The 17,110-nt window shown below is 39.7% G+C and overlaps 1 protein-coding gene across 1 annotated transcript in view; it reads right to left on the minus strand.

Annotated features, from left to right (window-relative positions):
• LOC121298014 (probable phospholipid-transporting ATPase IIA) overlaps positions 1-17,110 on the minus strand; it is a 51,594-nt gene that overhangs the window by 13,748 nt on the left and 20,736 nt on the right. The window contains exons 13-15 of the mRNA XM_041224698.1: positions 13,475-13,587; positions 11,717-11,926; positions 3,270-3,431 (exon numbers count right to left, since the gene is read on the minus strand). Of these exons, the coding sequence (XP_041080632.1) occupies positions 3,270-3,431; positions 11,717-11,926; positions 13,475-13,587 (485 nt within the window). The remainder of the gene's footprint in view (positions 1-3,269; positions 3,432-11,716; positions 11,927-13,474; positions 13,588-17,110) is intronic.

A 17,110-nucleotide genomic window follows, 5' to 3' on the forward strand; every position in this document is an offset into this window, starting at 1 on the left:
AAGAATCAAGTACAATCTCAACTGCTCTGTTATCATTAACTACAAAAAACGTATAGTATCTAGGACTTGAAAACACAGGGATGGATGGATAGACAAAACAAACAAAAAACCTTTCCTGATCCAAAGTTGGAGTTTGGATTCAAATCTCTGTTCCGCACATTCAAAGACGTCCCTAACCTTAAAGAACAATGTATTTCTAGCATATCCAACCACAGCTGACCTTGTATTTCTTATGATATCTGTCACAGAAAAGATGTGTTTGTTAATTGTTTTCTGTTGTATAACTTTGGGGGATGTCCCTTCTTACATATACTGCACATACTGTATTCAACCAACTAAAGCATACGCTTCAATTCACACATGGCATGTTTATATGTACAAATCTTGTGGGGTCTGTTGTTTTTATACTGACTGATCTTTAAAAGGTGTCATTTTGGGAAGCCAAGAGCAAACTTTGTCTATTCAGTGCTTCAAAATGCAAAATGAAGGACTCAGCTGAGAATTGGAGTTAGTCAATTCCTTTCTCAAAAGTTCAAAGCAGGGTTAGCACTCTCTCAGATACCACACCTGTGCTTGATTACGCTGCAGAGGAATCCAATGGGGTTTTTCTTTCTCAGCCAAATTCAGGATTCAGAATCCAAAAATGCAGTGATACCTCTCTCTGACAATGGGCATTGCATGTCATAGAAATCTCATTTGTAAAAACACAAATAGTGTTTAGGGGCTTGGTCACGCTAATGAGGACAATTTGAGCTCTAGTATTCAAATTATTTTAATTATTTCAAGTCTGATACTGCACATATTGGATTATTGGAGCCTGATTGGGACACTATCCAAGCATGGTTAATACACTTTAAAGATGTAAATCAAAAGAGATCCACATTTTTATATCATCATTATAAGTAATTATGAGCCTACCAGTGATCATACGAGTTCAGAATTAAACAAAAGTGTTTGTGGCAGAGCAAAGCTCTGCCCTTTAAAAATTGGCAAGGATGGGGTTAATTTCCCCTACCTGCCTGGGTTTATTATGTTCAGGTGGCTGGGGTTGATTAGTTGATTAGGTTAATTAACGATGAATCAGCGCCCAGCCACCTGACATAAAAGGAGGCCTCTGCTTCTCATTTGGGAGGAGGGAGCTGAGGAAGCGTGTTGGTGTTGGTGTTGGTGTTGGTGTTGGTGTTGGTGTTGGTGTTGGTGTTGGTGTTGGTGTTGGTGTTGGTGTTGGTGTTGGTGTTTCCAGTGAAGGCATTGCCCAGCCTGGAAACCTTGTTTTTGTAAGTTTGTTTTTGTATTGGTTTTTTTTGTGTTTAAATCCCTTTATTTTGCCATTGTGCACTTTTGTTTTGTGTTATTTATAATAAATTAGGTTTTTTTTTACCTGCAGATTGTCTCTGGGCCTCTACCACTCGCCAGCCTGCCACAGTTGGTGTCAACTGTGGGATAGTGCCACCTAGAGGCTCAGAGCAGTATTTATTTTTTTTGGAATTTTTGGGATAATTTTTTTTTTTTTTTTTTTTTTGAAAAAAAAAATGGGAAAGAAGAGCAGACAGTGGCAAAGGCAGGACACGCAGCAGCTGAAGAAATGTAAGCTGCTGCAGCCACCGCTGGAGGACCCGGCCAGCCTCTTCCCTTGGTGTTCCTGGTGTGGGAAGGAGGACCATCGTTGGCGGTCCTGCCCAGATGTGCCACCGGCAAACTGGTGTGGTCGGTGTGAGGAGGACGGCCACAACTGAGCAGGATGCCCCTACAACCAGGCCCAGGAAGAGGTGCAGTATTCATCCCGGGCATCAGGGGCCACCCCACTACCTCCAGCACCACCACCTTCACCACCGTCCCAGGAGATCTGGGACTGGTTGATGCACCCTGAGGCAGACCTCGTCCACGATCTCCCCATAGTTATCAACACGCTGTGGCGTTGAGATGGGGAGAGGTGGGAACAGTGGGAGGAACACCACCCAGCGTCCTTCCCAGAGGTTGCCCTCATGGTGGTTAATTACCTGGCGGTAAGACATGGGAGATGCTGCCGCCGCTCCCAGAGCCAGAGAGGGAGGAGGAGCTGCCGCCGCTCCCAGAGCCAGAGAGGGAGGAGGAGCTGCCGCTGCTACCAGAGCCAGAGAGGGAGGAGCTATGGCCCAAGGATGCCTGCTTTGCACCGCCCAGGGATGACACATTCGCATTGCCTGGGGTTGCCTGCTGCTCCGCATCGCTTGGGACTGCTGGTGTCTCCTTTTTGTTTTCTAGGGTTGCCGAGGGTCCATCTCCGCCACTAGAGGGAGCCGGGCCGCCTCCGCCACTAGAGGGAGCCGGGCCGCCGTCGCCGTACTACCTTGGAGATCCGGGGCCCCCTCAACCAAAGAAGGCTTGGGGGCTCCGCCCACCACCAACTACCATAACAGCCCACCCAAGGGACATAATTGGACTCGAGGGGGGTGGGGGGGTGTTGGCAGATTGCGGCCGGTGTACGTTGTACATGGGGGGAGGTGTGTGGCAGAGCAAAGCTCTGCCCTTTTTAAATTGGCAAGGATGGGGTTAATTTCCCCTACCTGCCTGGGTTTATTATGTTCAGGTGGCTGGGGTTGATTAGTTGATTAGGTTAATTAACAATCAATCAGCGCCCAGCCACCTGACATAAAAGGAGGCCTCTGCTTCTCATTTGGGAGGAGGGAGTTGAGGAAGCAGGTTGGTGTTTTGTTGGTTTTGGTTTGGTAAATTTGAATCCAGTGAAGGCATTGCCCAGCCTGGAAACCTTGTTTTTGTAAGTTTGTTTTTGTATTGGTTTTTTTTGTGTTTAAATCCCTTTATGTTGCCATTATGCACTTTTGTTTTGTGTTATTTATAATAAAATTAGTATCTTTAACTGCAGACTGTCTCTGGGCCTCTATCCACTCGCCAGCCTGCCACAGTGTCATTTCCTCTATTCTCAGAATTGAGTAACTTTGTCTTTGCAAACGCACATTATAATGCACACACATTTACATTTATAGATGTTTCTCAACTCAAACAAATTAGTGCTGCAATCTTTTATCCCTATTATTTCAAAAATACATATATTGTATCTATGTTCAATGAATGCTATGTCATCAGTTTAATTAAAAAAATAAATCCATGACTGATCAATAAGACAAGTGTATCTTTGTTAACAGTCATCAAATCTCTTTCTATTCTGGATTAGAACATTAGCCTGGCTTACTCGAGTCCTGTTGTTTATCTCTGCATTTTTACTGCAGTAGGAGTCACTTTTCTGAATCCCATTTGAAGACACTTACCCTGACAATAACTCCCATGCGCCTGCTTTCATAAGTGAAAGGGAAAATCTGCAGGATGGTGAAATTCAAAATCTGGCCACCAGGGGTCCTCAGCTGCATGGAGGCCTGATCCCGGCCTACAAGTGTTAGACCCACACTCTCAGTCCACTGTACCAGGGCCACCTAAAAACAGGAAGGGTGAGAGGTCAGCTAGACTGCTGGGTTTAAAGGTCATTCAAAATGAACAAAGAAGGGGGAGGGATAGTTTATTAGTTGAAGGAAGCCAACTTTTACTAGGATGGTCACGCTAATATATAGTATAAATCACACCTGTTAAATCACACAGATCAGCTGTTTATCGAAATAAAATTAAGACCAACTTAAAAAGCTAACTTGGCTGGTGGCACTGGCAAGATACCATTTTAAAAAGCTAGACACGGTCCAGGAAGTTAAGAATATGAATTAAAAGCATAATTATAATTACTACATACAAGATCTGGAAGATTGTTTATTTTTGTTTTTGAAAGGTGATAACACAACCTAATAAATTACTTGCTGAGCACACTGCTACAGTTTCATAATTGAGTACAATAGCAAAACCAGGACAAATTAACAATGTTACGGTTTCTGACTGGGACAAAGAAAAAAAAAAAAACGATGGCTGAAAACTGGGACAATCCCAGTTTTTCCAGGACATCTGCTAACCCTAGCTGGCATGGGAACAGGCCAAAACTCATACTTCATATTTCTGAAAACAGAACATGAAAAGCACATGGTGATGGCTAAACTACTGCATACTTCAGCATGGTGTAAGGGGGCGCTGTGTTGTAGAAGGTGCTTTCCATAAGTGAGAAGTTAAACCAGATCCCTGTTTTAAAGAAGTACAACACAACTGGGAGGTGAAGTGTGGAGGTTTACAAGCACGTACGTTTCTGTACAATTCTGAAATGCTCTAAAGCATCACAATGCAGCACACTATAGGTTTCAAAACACTGCAACGTATTCTTATGTGGTGTACATGTATGATATAGATGATGTGATGACACTGAAGGAACACTGTTGTAATCAATGCAGTACCTAGTATTATACACCAAGTTCCACAGCAAAACAGGAGTGATGGGGTTTAAAAGCTGATTTTGCCAACTTCTGCTAAAGTGAGCTCTGCTTACCGCTCTTTTGAAGTGACATTAAAAGGATCTGGACTGATTCTCTGTAGTTCCTAGTCTTTACTGCTAACTACTAAAAGGTCTGCCTGCTAATGTACAGAAAGCAATTTCAAAAGACCTTTAAAAAACAAAAGCAGTGTACAGTGCTTGGAAAAATCTTAGATCATTTCCTGAAACCTTCGTCCCTTTAAAATGTGCCTCTGTACTCCCAGTCCAGCCGTCTGCAGTCTGCACTCAACATCTCCAAATCTCCTTGTCTTCATGATGACAAGCAATACCCTGCATTCATGAACACAATATTTCACAAGGAACCGACGGCGCCCTGGCATTAAATGGGGACGGACAGACGGGGGACTGGACTTTCTAAATGTAAGTGTTTTTTTTTTTTTTGAGGCACTGAGAGTTTGTAACTCATACCTCGTATGCTCTGTTCTGAATCCAGGATGGCATTAGTTATAATTAATGTTTTTTTTTTTTTTAACCTAGTGTATTTTTGGATTGTATTCAAACCCATGTAGAAAGTAAACACATCTAAGTAGGATGTACCAATTATAGTTACAGATGGGCCCAATTCGAGCTTAACTCGTTTTTTTTAATAACGTAAAAAAAAAAAACCTAGGACATGAACTGTCAGTGTGAATAACTCGAAGCTTTACATCTTTATCATCAGAAAAACAAAAACCCAAATGACCCCATTGTGGTGGTCATCTTAAGTCACAGGTCAAAAAGTGAAGGGTGCCATTATATTCTACTCAAAACACAAACAATACGAAGTTGCCAGTTTGAATGGTTATGAAGATATTAGCAGTAGTAGGTCGGCTACAAGGGCGTCTCAATATATATATATATATATATATATATGTGTGTATACACCTATATATAATCATATATATATATATATATATATATATATATATATATATATATATATATATATATATATCAACTACCTTTTTTGGAAAAATATTTTTATTACAATAGATCTCCAACTGCTGTCAACTTTTTATTTTTTTTAGGTGAAGCGTCTGGCATTTTTAAAAGATACTGGGAAGCAGGTTTTATGTTCTATAATGTTGGGAGAACATTTTGTTGCCGTTTATAGCCCAATCACTCTCTGAGGTTGTGGAGAGATCAAAGAGCTTGCCCACTTATCCTTCGGTCTCAAACTCTTTAAAGCCATTTCTTAAAACATCCAGATGTCGATGCGAGGGGATCAATTCCATCTAGCCAGCCTCCCTCCAGTCCAGAGAACAAGCAGCTTTGACCTTTGCTCTTAGCCCTGACCGCAAGCCTGTCCCAGGATACCACAATGAAAGGTCAAGTCAACAGAGGCTATCTTAAATCTTTACACTGTCAGTTCTGCCCCTTTACTGGAAGTGAGTTTACACTTTAAGGGTGTGTACTGTATCACAACTGCCTCTGACTTGTTACATCCCTGCATATGGCCAGTCACCCACCAATGACAATCCTTCAAGATACAGCGCATGTCTACTTGAAACAAAACTGGGCCTATGTGATAGCATACAAGTCAACCGTCCTTACCAGGACAATCCCAATTTACCAGTATAGTAAATAGCTTACTGAATGATTACCCATTTTAAAAACACACAGCGTCAGTATGTGCTCAATAAACATGTGTTATGCTTAAACACAAATCAATTTTACTTTGTTTTGACTGGACTGAACTTCTACTGATTGCAGTTGTAGTCTTTTCAACCTCATTGGGAGAACTGAATGGGATACCATGTATGACTCGAGCAATCTGTGGACCTGGTTTAATATGATTGGTATAAAAAAATACTCCTTACTTCCTTGTAGATTTAGTTGAAAAAACAAAACAAAAAGGAGTTAGTGTCTCTAAGCTGATATTTTCAATCATGGATCCATTAATGATGACAGATATATTGAAGTCAAATCTAATAGCGAAAACCAGGACCTCTGTGGTGAGCATTACAATATCAAATCCAAAAACTACATCTTGTAATCTGAATTCAACTCGTATAACCAGATTCTAAAAATGTCAGAGCCACCATTTAAATCAGTACACAGCTGTCAAGACATGTGAACATGGCACAGACAAGCACACGTTCGCACAGGATTTTTCTGATTAGCAATTTAACTAGTTATGTTTAAAGATAAGATCATATATACATATATTTTTATTTCCTTTAATCTTGAATAATTGAATAATTCATCAGTCATTGTATGTTTATTTTAGCTTGTACTTGATTAGGAAGATACCTACGATATCAATAAAAAAACGTTTATGACTGACATTCCCCATTTTCTTCCTTACTTGACCAACTATGGCACACAGTTTCACTTGATCCCTTAAGACGCGTTACAAATATGTGTCTGGATCCACTTAGGTTTAGTGAGAGTTACTGTAAGCCTAATTAACCCTTCAAGAAAGCCAGAGGCGGTAAACTGATATGCAGACAGTTTTTTTTTTTTTAAGCTGGAACTGGCACCAAAATAAACTTAGGAAATCCTACTTTGTGCAATCGCTTTGTGAAACTAAAGTGGGTCTCATTCAAAATTGGATTTATCCAAGCTGAATTTTGCTACACTTCTAAACTATTCTATCTACAGTAGGTATGCCCATTGCGGTTTCAGTTTGTGTGAATGAATGCACCGTACAGCCCCCAGTGAACCCCTGCTGGCTGCCATGAGAAACAGCCGACTGCTTCTCCTTCTCAGAATCCCACTGAGCAATGACGCTGTAGTGCGGTCGAGAGCTCATCATCAAACACAGCTGAAACCGTCCAATCCGATTTCATTGGCTCCAAGGGACCAAAAACTATGGATATGTGAAAATAGTGTATCTCAGAGAGCGAGCCGTAGTTGTTTAAAATCTTATGTACATCAGCGTGTCAAACTCCAAAGAATGCTACTCTATGTATACTACAGAAAGAGAAGCAGTGACAATGACTGCAAAACAAAGAATTGTAAAGCAGCATTACAAAAACTGTTCTTACCGTGCCTTCTCAGCCCAAGCCAAAGTAATCCACACTGTAAGAGTATGTTAACCCAAGAGAAATAGGGTTTAAAACAACAACAAAGCGAGCACACAAACTGGGTTTGGAGGTATAAAAATATCTCATTTCAGCTTTTTAACAGTTCAGCAATCATGAATCCCTTGCTTTACTTTCTTGAATATGGATAAACTGGGCAGTTCATTTTACAGGAAGTGACAGCGTGTAAAAAGTGCAACTGAATTGCAAAACGCACCTTCATTTTATCTGTAACTGCATCCATTCTGTCCTGCTAAGAGCTGAATTTATTGTTTTAGTCTTGTAATAAAATGTGTATCAATCAGATTCCATCAGTAGTGTTCAGCTGGCAGCAGAATGTGTAAATGATGGTTAATGGGGTGTATCGTATCTTACAGGACTGGATAGGACAGCTTCTACTGTATATGTATCTGTACCTCACAATCGGGCCGACCACTGGACGGACCTGAGAGAGGGATACTATAACTACACAAAACAAGCCCATTGAAAAGCATTGGCTCCCCACTCAAACCAACACAAAACACTGCGAAAAAACATCGATTTAAAAATCGTCTGCAATCATTCAAAATGCTTCCAGGAATCCTTTGCTGACATATAATTGACTTAGAATGGCTATACCCTAGCTCTATTCTTTACTGACAAAACAAATGGAAAAAAGCAACCACAATCAAGATAAGAAAAACACGTCTGTAATTGTGGAAGCTGGTATGAGATCTTTTCAAACAGGACAGCGACACATGCTGGGGTTCAAACTACAAATTATCATTCCAGTCTGTTTAGCATTCATGCCCAACAGATGTCCTTGTCACACTTTTAAATTTTTTTTTTTTTTTTTTTTTTTTTTAAAGTACAGTTTCTTGCATTAAATTATCATCAAAGACAAAACAATCTCACTGACCTTAAGACACCCGGTGCCTAAACACTAAAAAAAACGCGTCTCCAAGCACAGGAACGTCTTCTCCACTCCGGCCCCTAGCCTCTGACCTCTGAACCCCCACTGACCATGCTGCAAATTAGCCTGGCCTGCTCCCCTCCTCTCCACACGCACGCATTGAAGTCTTCACGATAGACACTAGCTAATGTCAAGCTTACTTTATGATATCACTGTAATCTGCCTTGAAGACACTGGGGACGTACTGCATTTCCGACACACTGATTGTAGAAGACGACTGAACAGTCAATGAGGCCCTTCTGCTTTTCCAAAGGTGCCGCGATTCATTTCCTGACAGCGGTCAGGTGATTCAAAGCCTGTTTGAAAACACTCTCTCCTCCACTCTCCTTTTTAAAAGGTATGCCAACAACTTGTCGATAAAGACACGAATGATGCAGTATTTGCCACTTTATTTCACATGCAAAGGATACAGCATGCATGTAGTGTAGGTATTCAAAGAGGGTGAGCATAATCAATTGAATAATCAATGAGCCCCCACAGTTCTCATGAATGAAATAGCCACTGCACTCCATGGACTATTGTGGAGTATTCTGTTTATATAACAAGTACAGTGTATGGAAAAAAAAAGTTATGTTTAACGTAAGAGAGACAACAGGATTTGGAGAATTATTTTCTTTGATCAGGCTCTTTATCTGCTTAGCAAGGTGATGTACTTTGGAACTGTGCCATTTGGCCAGTCATTCTGTCATTGGATTTAACCCCATTGCAGCCTTGTGGTTGTTGGGTAGCCAGCATTGGCTATGTTCGATTTTTGTGCTAAGTTTCCCTTTTACGCAGTGTAACGTTCACGACTTGCTTGACAAACAGTACAAAAAATAAACTTTTTTTTTTTTTTTAAATGTTTACAAAAAATGAAATGCTTTTTTAGGAATGCAAATTTAATAAGTTACGATGACAAGGGTTTGGAAAAATGAAATGATAACTCTACTGTCTCTAAGTCTTTTACAGTGCTAACAATCGTCATACAATGCTTGACTGTGGAGTTACACCTACGGCAAAAACGCTGTAAAAAGATTAAACTGGTGCCAGATCTCAAAACACGAAATAAGAGTTATTCAGCCCCTAGTCTTTACATATTTTGTGAATGCCCCACTATAGCGTGGAAAATTATCTACAGTCAGAGACAAGAAGAAAACATTAAAGGCATGCCTTGGAAATTAATAAAACAAAAAAGTTGCTTGAATGTTGGCAAGAAGGACAAGGCTAATATGTGTTAATATACAGCAATACAAATTTACACATACAATTTGCAAGGTGGTGGAGGTTTTGTGAAGCTTGTGTCCACATCTAAGTTCACAGCACGTTAAATGAAGTGCAAGTGAATGCCAGGAACAAAAAACTGCCGAGTCAGTTTTTGAACGGCATGCCAGGCGCACTGCAATCCATTTAAATGCATTGAAGACGAATGCCTTTTTAGACAAACATGGAGTCTCCATTCCAGTTAATGTCATAGCACAGTCCACCTCAAGATACTGCAGGACGGTCTTTTCCTTCAAATGCCAGTCACACTAAATGATGACTGATCACTAGCAGCCTCCAGCAAAACCAGCTAACAGTAGAGATACCTGCCCTGTCATCTTGAAATCCTTTCCATCTGAAACTCGTTTACAGAAGGCTTAAGATACCTTTATTTCATTTTTTATTACTAGCCTCCAGGTATACACAGGCTGAAGAGGAACATTCAGAGGAATTTATAGTCGTGTAACCTATTGGGCTAAACCCGAACACAAATCTTTATTCAGATTCGTAATAAGTAGATCTCGAATATGAGTAAAAACATTGCGTAAACAATTTTGAAAAACAATAGACACACACACATTTAAACATCGTCATCCTGCTGGAAAGAATAGACTGAGACGCTCTGTATTGGTGTCATTTAAGAATGCTTAGTATTCGTTATTGTATTAATTTTGAAATTACACAGTCCGTTTAAAAAGGTGCATCCTGTTTTAAAGCACTTGATTTTGAATTTGCAGTTTCTGCAGCTAAAGATGTCTCCCAGCCCAGAGTTAAAAGAAGGAATTATTTAGATTCAGCCCTGTTTCAATCTTTCAAGTAGACCTAGGAGGTTTCAAACGCTGTCATTTCATCCTGGAGATCTGGTGAGGATTCTTGTTTTTTAATTACTCCATCAGATCACCTCGATGAAATCACACAGCACAATAAACACACTCCTCGCCATCAACCATTCTCTATTCACATGTATGTCAGCAGGCATGCATCATTTCTCTTGAGAAGGCACAGAGAAGAACGACCAGCTAATCTCAGGATTTATGATGTGAGCAACGAGGACAGATTACAATCCATTAAAGACTGCTAACAGGGGACTCAATGGAAGTTTCTCAAATCCTTAATTGTAACAATAAAAACTGAACCAAATTCACTATTTCAAACTGAACACAGAGCGTAGGGCTAAAGGGCTCAAATGGCGTTGAAAACAAAAACAGAACTTACTAGATGAAGCTGTAAAAGCTGAAAAACAAGGAACATTAAAACAGTAAAACGCCTCACTACTGCAGTGCAGTTCAATTGTTTCCTCAATTGTCGCCAGAGCTTACACTTTGTAATGGCCAGGAGAGGGCAGCACTGACGCATCAGTACAGTTTGCACGCCGCACTCTGAGGAGTCATTTGCTCTGTTGGCATCACAACGATAAACAAAGCCTTCCTAAAGTTTGTTCGTATTTAATTAATTTTTTGTCGAAATGTACCATTTATTTTTTGATTGAGAGTGTACCGGACAACCACATGCTTTCACAAAATGCTAAAGTGTTCAGGAGTTTCATTTTGGGAGAGCTAAATGCGTCCCTTGTTTAAACAATTAAAAGAAGGCAACTTTGACAAAACCAACTTCTCCAACAGTATGCAGGAGTCTCTTTAGTGCATGCTCATCTGTAAAATGAATTAGAAACTTCAGAACTTTCATCCACCAATCAGGAAGCCAGCATTGTAGGGTGCTATCACACTGCAGTGGACTGTGGAACTCAGACAGAATGTCTAGCAAAACATTAAAACGATAAATAAATCTGAACATTACAGGTTTAAAAACTAAACAATAAAAGCACTGTTAAATGACAGGATTGGTCCTAATTTAATTTTAAAACAGTGACCACTGTTAATCAATTGATCACACCCATATTAAGGCTTACCACAGAACACAGACACAGAAGTTAAGCAGGTTTCTCATTCTTAATGCTTTATTACACCTCTCTTCGCTTTAAACGGTTACCTATACTTTACCATGCCTTCACGATGCTGCATTAAACTTTCCTAAGCTGTTACTATGGTAACCCTTTATAAAGGCTTTTTTTAAATGGTCAGTCCAACACAGTCCTACCTCGTCTGGGCTGGAGGCCTGGTAGACCCTGCAGGCATCTTCATAGTGCTGCTCTGCTTCAGCCTGGTCAGTGACCCCATTGGATTCGTACACAGGGGTGACGTTGTGGCACAGGGCAATGGCTTTCACCGCATCGTGAACCCGGCTGCTGATGCTTTTACGCACTTTCGTAGCTGCCGGGGCTCTGGAAGCTGGCAGATCATGTGAAGGCTAAGAAAAGAAATACATGTATACTCCTCAATACTGAATGAACTGATATGATATACATCTACAATACAAGAGCTAGGTCGTGAAACAGTAAATCACCACAAACTACATCCACTGTGAGAAGTGTGGCATACAGAGAGACGGATGGACACTTGGTCTCCACATAAATAAAGTGTGATGTCCATATGCATAATACTACTAATAATAATAATCAGAATACTATTACTAGTAATAATCCCCTCCTTGAATTGGGTAATGTACTTGTTGCTTAGCTATATGGATAACAACCTGGTTAATTCCGTTCAAAGCTTACAGAAAGAACTGTAAACACAAACTATTATAAGCTACATTATTGTAAGTCAATTAATTGTGCAACACAAGAGCAATTAAAAACATTTTAGGTTCAATTTTTAAACAGCAGATTCATTTCAGGCAATACTTCAGTGATTAAACTGCTGCTCTATTTACAATTGTGCAACAGACCAAAGGGAATTAAACAAACACCATGTAACAAAAACAGTGTAAGTGAAACGGCATTGAAAATAGATAACCAGATATTTTGAAAGATATTTAAATAAAGTTTTTTTAAAACAGCACTTATATTCATTTTTAAAACCACAGGCTTCCACTACAGTCTTGTTTAGCTATTGCTGGGCCTTTTAAAACACAGCCATCTATAAATTACGCAAATACATAAATTAAAACAGATGTATGAAAGTTATTAGCACTCTGAACTCTCAGAATGGGTTTTCATTTTCCCTAGCTATTTTTAGCATTGCATCCCCAGAGCTAATGATGTTAAATTATTAAATTGTCCGAGTCAGAACCGGGATGCAGGGTAATCCTGTTTCCTGCTCCAGTAACCTCTGGTGTCCTTCCGGGTCAAAGGGCATACACAGGAAGAGTAATTAGGGCTAATTGGTTGGATAACAATATCTTCACTGGTTTTTACAGCACTGCCTGCCAGGCAAACTTTGTTATTACCACTATTCAAAGAAATCTGTGTTTACATGCGTTTTCTGAATCCATCATATTTGGCTGACCACAGTGAAAGATAAATTGACGGGTCAGTGTGCAATTAGGGTTATTTAGTTTGCCAGTCTCTTCTTGCCTGTGTTATTGGTACTGCCTATCCAGTTTTTGCTGGACAGTCAACATTTTTCCTGTATCTGGGCTGGATAGCTGGAGGTTGTGTTTTTCAGTGGCAGTTGGTCATCATTAAATGTTGCCATATTACATGATATTTAATGTTTTTAATTCCGTCTCTATCTTGCCTGTTTGTCTTATTTTTAAAATCATCTTTTACTTTTACAGTTTTAGTTTATATCCGGGGTAGAACTTTGTTTTTTGTTTTACCTCATCTTTTGTCACTTCGGTACCCAGGTTTAGAACTACAGATGGGACTGGTTCAGTGGCTTAGCGGGCTAAGATTGGCGGCAGGGTTTGAATCTGGTTCCTCTAGCTCCAATGTGGCCCAACTGTCATTCTTTCTTTGTAAGGGATATCAGCTTAAAACTTTGGTGCAGGTTTCAATGAAACTGTCAGCCTTACCTGTGTGTACGCACTGAAAACATGGCTTTGCACCTCGTCCATTGAGTCCATTCCATAGGCTACAGTCCCCAGGTGGAGACGTCTAAACACCATCTCGTTCTGAGTGAGGGTCCCTACACAACATCACACACAAGTTAGCTTTATCAATCTTTAATGATCAGTGACACATTTACTTTTACTAAAGACAGTACATTCTGATTAAAATGAACTCAGACAAATTTAGCAGTCGCTTATTGTAAATGACTTTTTATAATATGAATTCGTTTAACACAAATTTCCTGTTAGGGCAAATTATTTCAGAAGGGAAACGAATTGCCCTAGTTCAGACAGCTGAGTGTAAATGTATTAACTTGCATCCAGATCAACGTCTACGTTCTGTGTTTTAGAGCGGTTTTGAGTCTGCCGGCCCTGTGATGCCTTTCGAGTTGCCATAGAGACTCACGCATCAATGCCATTTCCATGAAGCAGCGCAAAAACGGGCACTATCCTTGCAGATAAAAGTGAAGGTGTTGAAAGCGGTGGAAAACACATCACCGTATAAGAGACAGAACCTGCTGCAGATTTCAATTTTCCCGCTGACACTTTGTCAACCATTTCAGATTTGCTCAATAGCCTGATGTTGTGGACACCTTGTTTTTGTGGTTTAAATGCCCGTGATCAGAACTGGGCATGCAGGTTTTAAGTGCAGTTCATTTGCAATGTATAACTGCAATTTCAATACAATGCACAGTACTTTTAAAATGATAACACTTTTTACAGTACTGTAACCAATAAAAACTAACAGGATGCATTTGGCTTAGACTCCTGATAATATGAATTAGAGATAAGACACTTTTTGGGGTGGGTTTCTTGAAATTCAGATTAAAAGAGTTGACTGTATGTAAAACGTGCACAAAGACATTTGGCCATTTTGCAAAGCAAGACCAAAGTTTACCCACACTTAAGGAATATACAGTAGCGGCATTATAACAACTTAAATTGCTCTTATCAAGTTGTCTCTGATAGAGTGGTATCCAGATTACTGGTCTGTTTACATTGTTCCTTTTTCTCCTAATATACACATACAGCAGTGAGCATATTTATTAGAACACCCCATAGCTTCTGTTTTGATTTGTTGTGCATATGAAATCAAACCACTGTCACTGAAAATCTTGGAAACGTGACGGTCTAATATACCCGAGGAGAAGAGAAGCAAGACAAAAGGAGCACAGAGCCACATATGCTAAAATGCAGGAGTCTTTTAAATGGTTGTTAAGATGTCTAATTAAAAGCCCAAAGTGCACCCTATTGACAAGGCCATTGCTGATGTTATAATGTGTTGTGCAAGCCCAGTACATAAACATATCCTGCAATACACACTTCTATAAAGCACATGGATGTCATTCCCTTCCTGACCCTGCAAGTGAGAGAGAGAACACAAAACCTGGCAGGCTCTTAGCAGGGCTAAAAGCTGCTTCTTTCACAGCAGGGTGGGCATAAAACGCTCAGCAACACATACCCAAGGCAACGTTTTTATATGCCTTCTGATTCCCAGCGTCCTGTGTGATTCTTAACACTTGGTTGAAAGCACAAGGTCTATATATTATCAGGATCTAAAAGGACTGTGATTAAAGGCTTTGATCTCTGTTCAGTGACATTTAACCTGTAAACCTTTCTAATTCCAATAAAGCAACAAAATAAACCCAAAAAGGTCATCAAGTCAGACCGTGGATAAATTCAAAGCTTAACAGTAAAGTCAAATATGCTTAATATCACGCCTGTTAATGTGCACTTATTATCACATTGAACTGAACAGTCATAATATCACTTTCGTTACTGGTTAATGTCAATCACATTTATCATCCCTAACACTCAATGGTGCTTTATGTAGGAAAACTAAAACAGCATTTAAAATGCTATGACAAATATGAAGAAATGGAAGACTTCTTGTCAAAATATTCCTCATAGAATTTTGTCTAGTGATCAGTTTTATTCAGTTTGCACTTTCTTCCACTAAGCACCTTACCACCAGACTTATCAGAAACATACAACACAATACTGAAGTTACTGCAACAAAAACCCAGTGGAATGATTGCAAACATCCAAAATTGTTTTTACAAAACTAACAAAATATAATTTGATGCTTTAAATTTACATTTCATGTCCTATGGGCATGAAGTGAATTGAGCCCAGTATATCTGAACCCCAGGTTAGTTAATCCCATTGACACTGGAATAAGGCCGTGCAGAAGCATGGTTTTATACGCGATAATGAGGTTCAGGGAATTGCTTCGTTTGAAATGGTTCCTGCTCTGCAAGGATAATAGGCCTTGGTCAAAATCCAAGCGGTAAACCTCATGCAAAACACCCTGCAACTATCAAAGACAACTACACATGACAACCAAGCAAACAACAACACATACTTTCAACATACGCAGAGATGCAAAAATTTATAAACTTACTGTACTATTTTTACATGAACCTATAGGATTCCTGTACATGCATATAGTCAAATACAATAAATATACTGGAGATTATACATACATATTTTTTAAATACAGTACTACGATTGGCTTTTCATCATGTAGTATACTTAAACAGCCAAATTAGAAAAAATGTCTCAGCGATATAGTGAAATCTACAAAAAAAGAACACATTACAAATGAAAAGTTAAACATGAGCTACACAGACTTTAAAATGTAACTCTGATACTTCGATACAGTACAGTGGTTTTCAATACTGGGGAATACACAGAAGAACTGAATGCATTTCAACTTTCTCCTGTTTCTGGTGGAAATGTTGTTCTATCTTAATAGCTGTACAGTACTTAGTATATCCCAAATTTATTTTTATGCCCTAATATTAAATTGCCACGTTTTATCACAAATGTATTTATTATCGTCCATACAGAATGCTTAACACCAGTAGCACATAGAACTCAAAATGATCATTTTCTCTCTTTTGGTTTAAATCTATGAAGCCCATAGTAAGAAATTATAAGTTAAACAGTTCTTCCTTAAGCTTAACCTTAGGGGATCGCTAATGACCTAATGTGCTGCACGATTACAGACTTCAAAGAAACCTTCACTTGATCCTTTAATAGAACGGCAGGAAATGGCAGGGCTTAGACACTGGGGTATCACAGGTGAACCACATTCAAACCCTTTCAAACCTTACCTCTCTTCTATTAGACACTGGGGTATCATAGGTGAAGCCACATTCAAACCCTTTCACTGCCTTACCTACCTTCTGTGAGACACTGGGATATCACAGGTGACGCCACATTCAAACCCTTTCAAACCTTACCTCTCTTCTATTAGACACTGGGGTATCACAGGTGAACCACATTCAAACCCTTTCAAACCTTACCTCTCTTCTATTAGACACTGGGGTATCACAGGTGAACCACATTCAAACCTTACCTCTCTTCTATTAGACACTGGGATATCATAGGTGAAGCTACATTCAAACCCTATCACTGCCTTACCTCTCTTCTGAAAACCTGTGGTAAACAAAACAAGTAGATGGCCATAGGTAGTACCCATGTAGATACTGGCATTGTAAAGTCCCCACTGAACAACTGTGTAATCGTGTTGCTGTTTTAACACAAAGTGCACAGAGCACCATGGTTTCCCACAACTGCAGCTGTCATATGCCC

This window comes from Polyodon spathula, chromosome 23 (genome assembly GCF_017654505.1).
Source record: "Polyodon spathula isolate WHYD16114869_AA chromosome 23, ASM1765450v1, whole genome shotgun sequence".
Lineage (NCBI taxonomy): Eukaryota > Metazoa > Chordata > Actinopteri > Acipenseriformes > Polyodontidae > Polyodon > Polyodon spathula.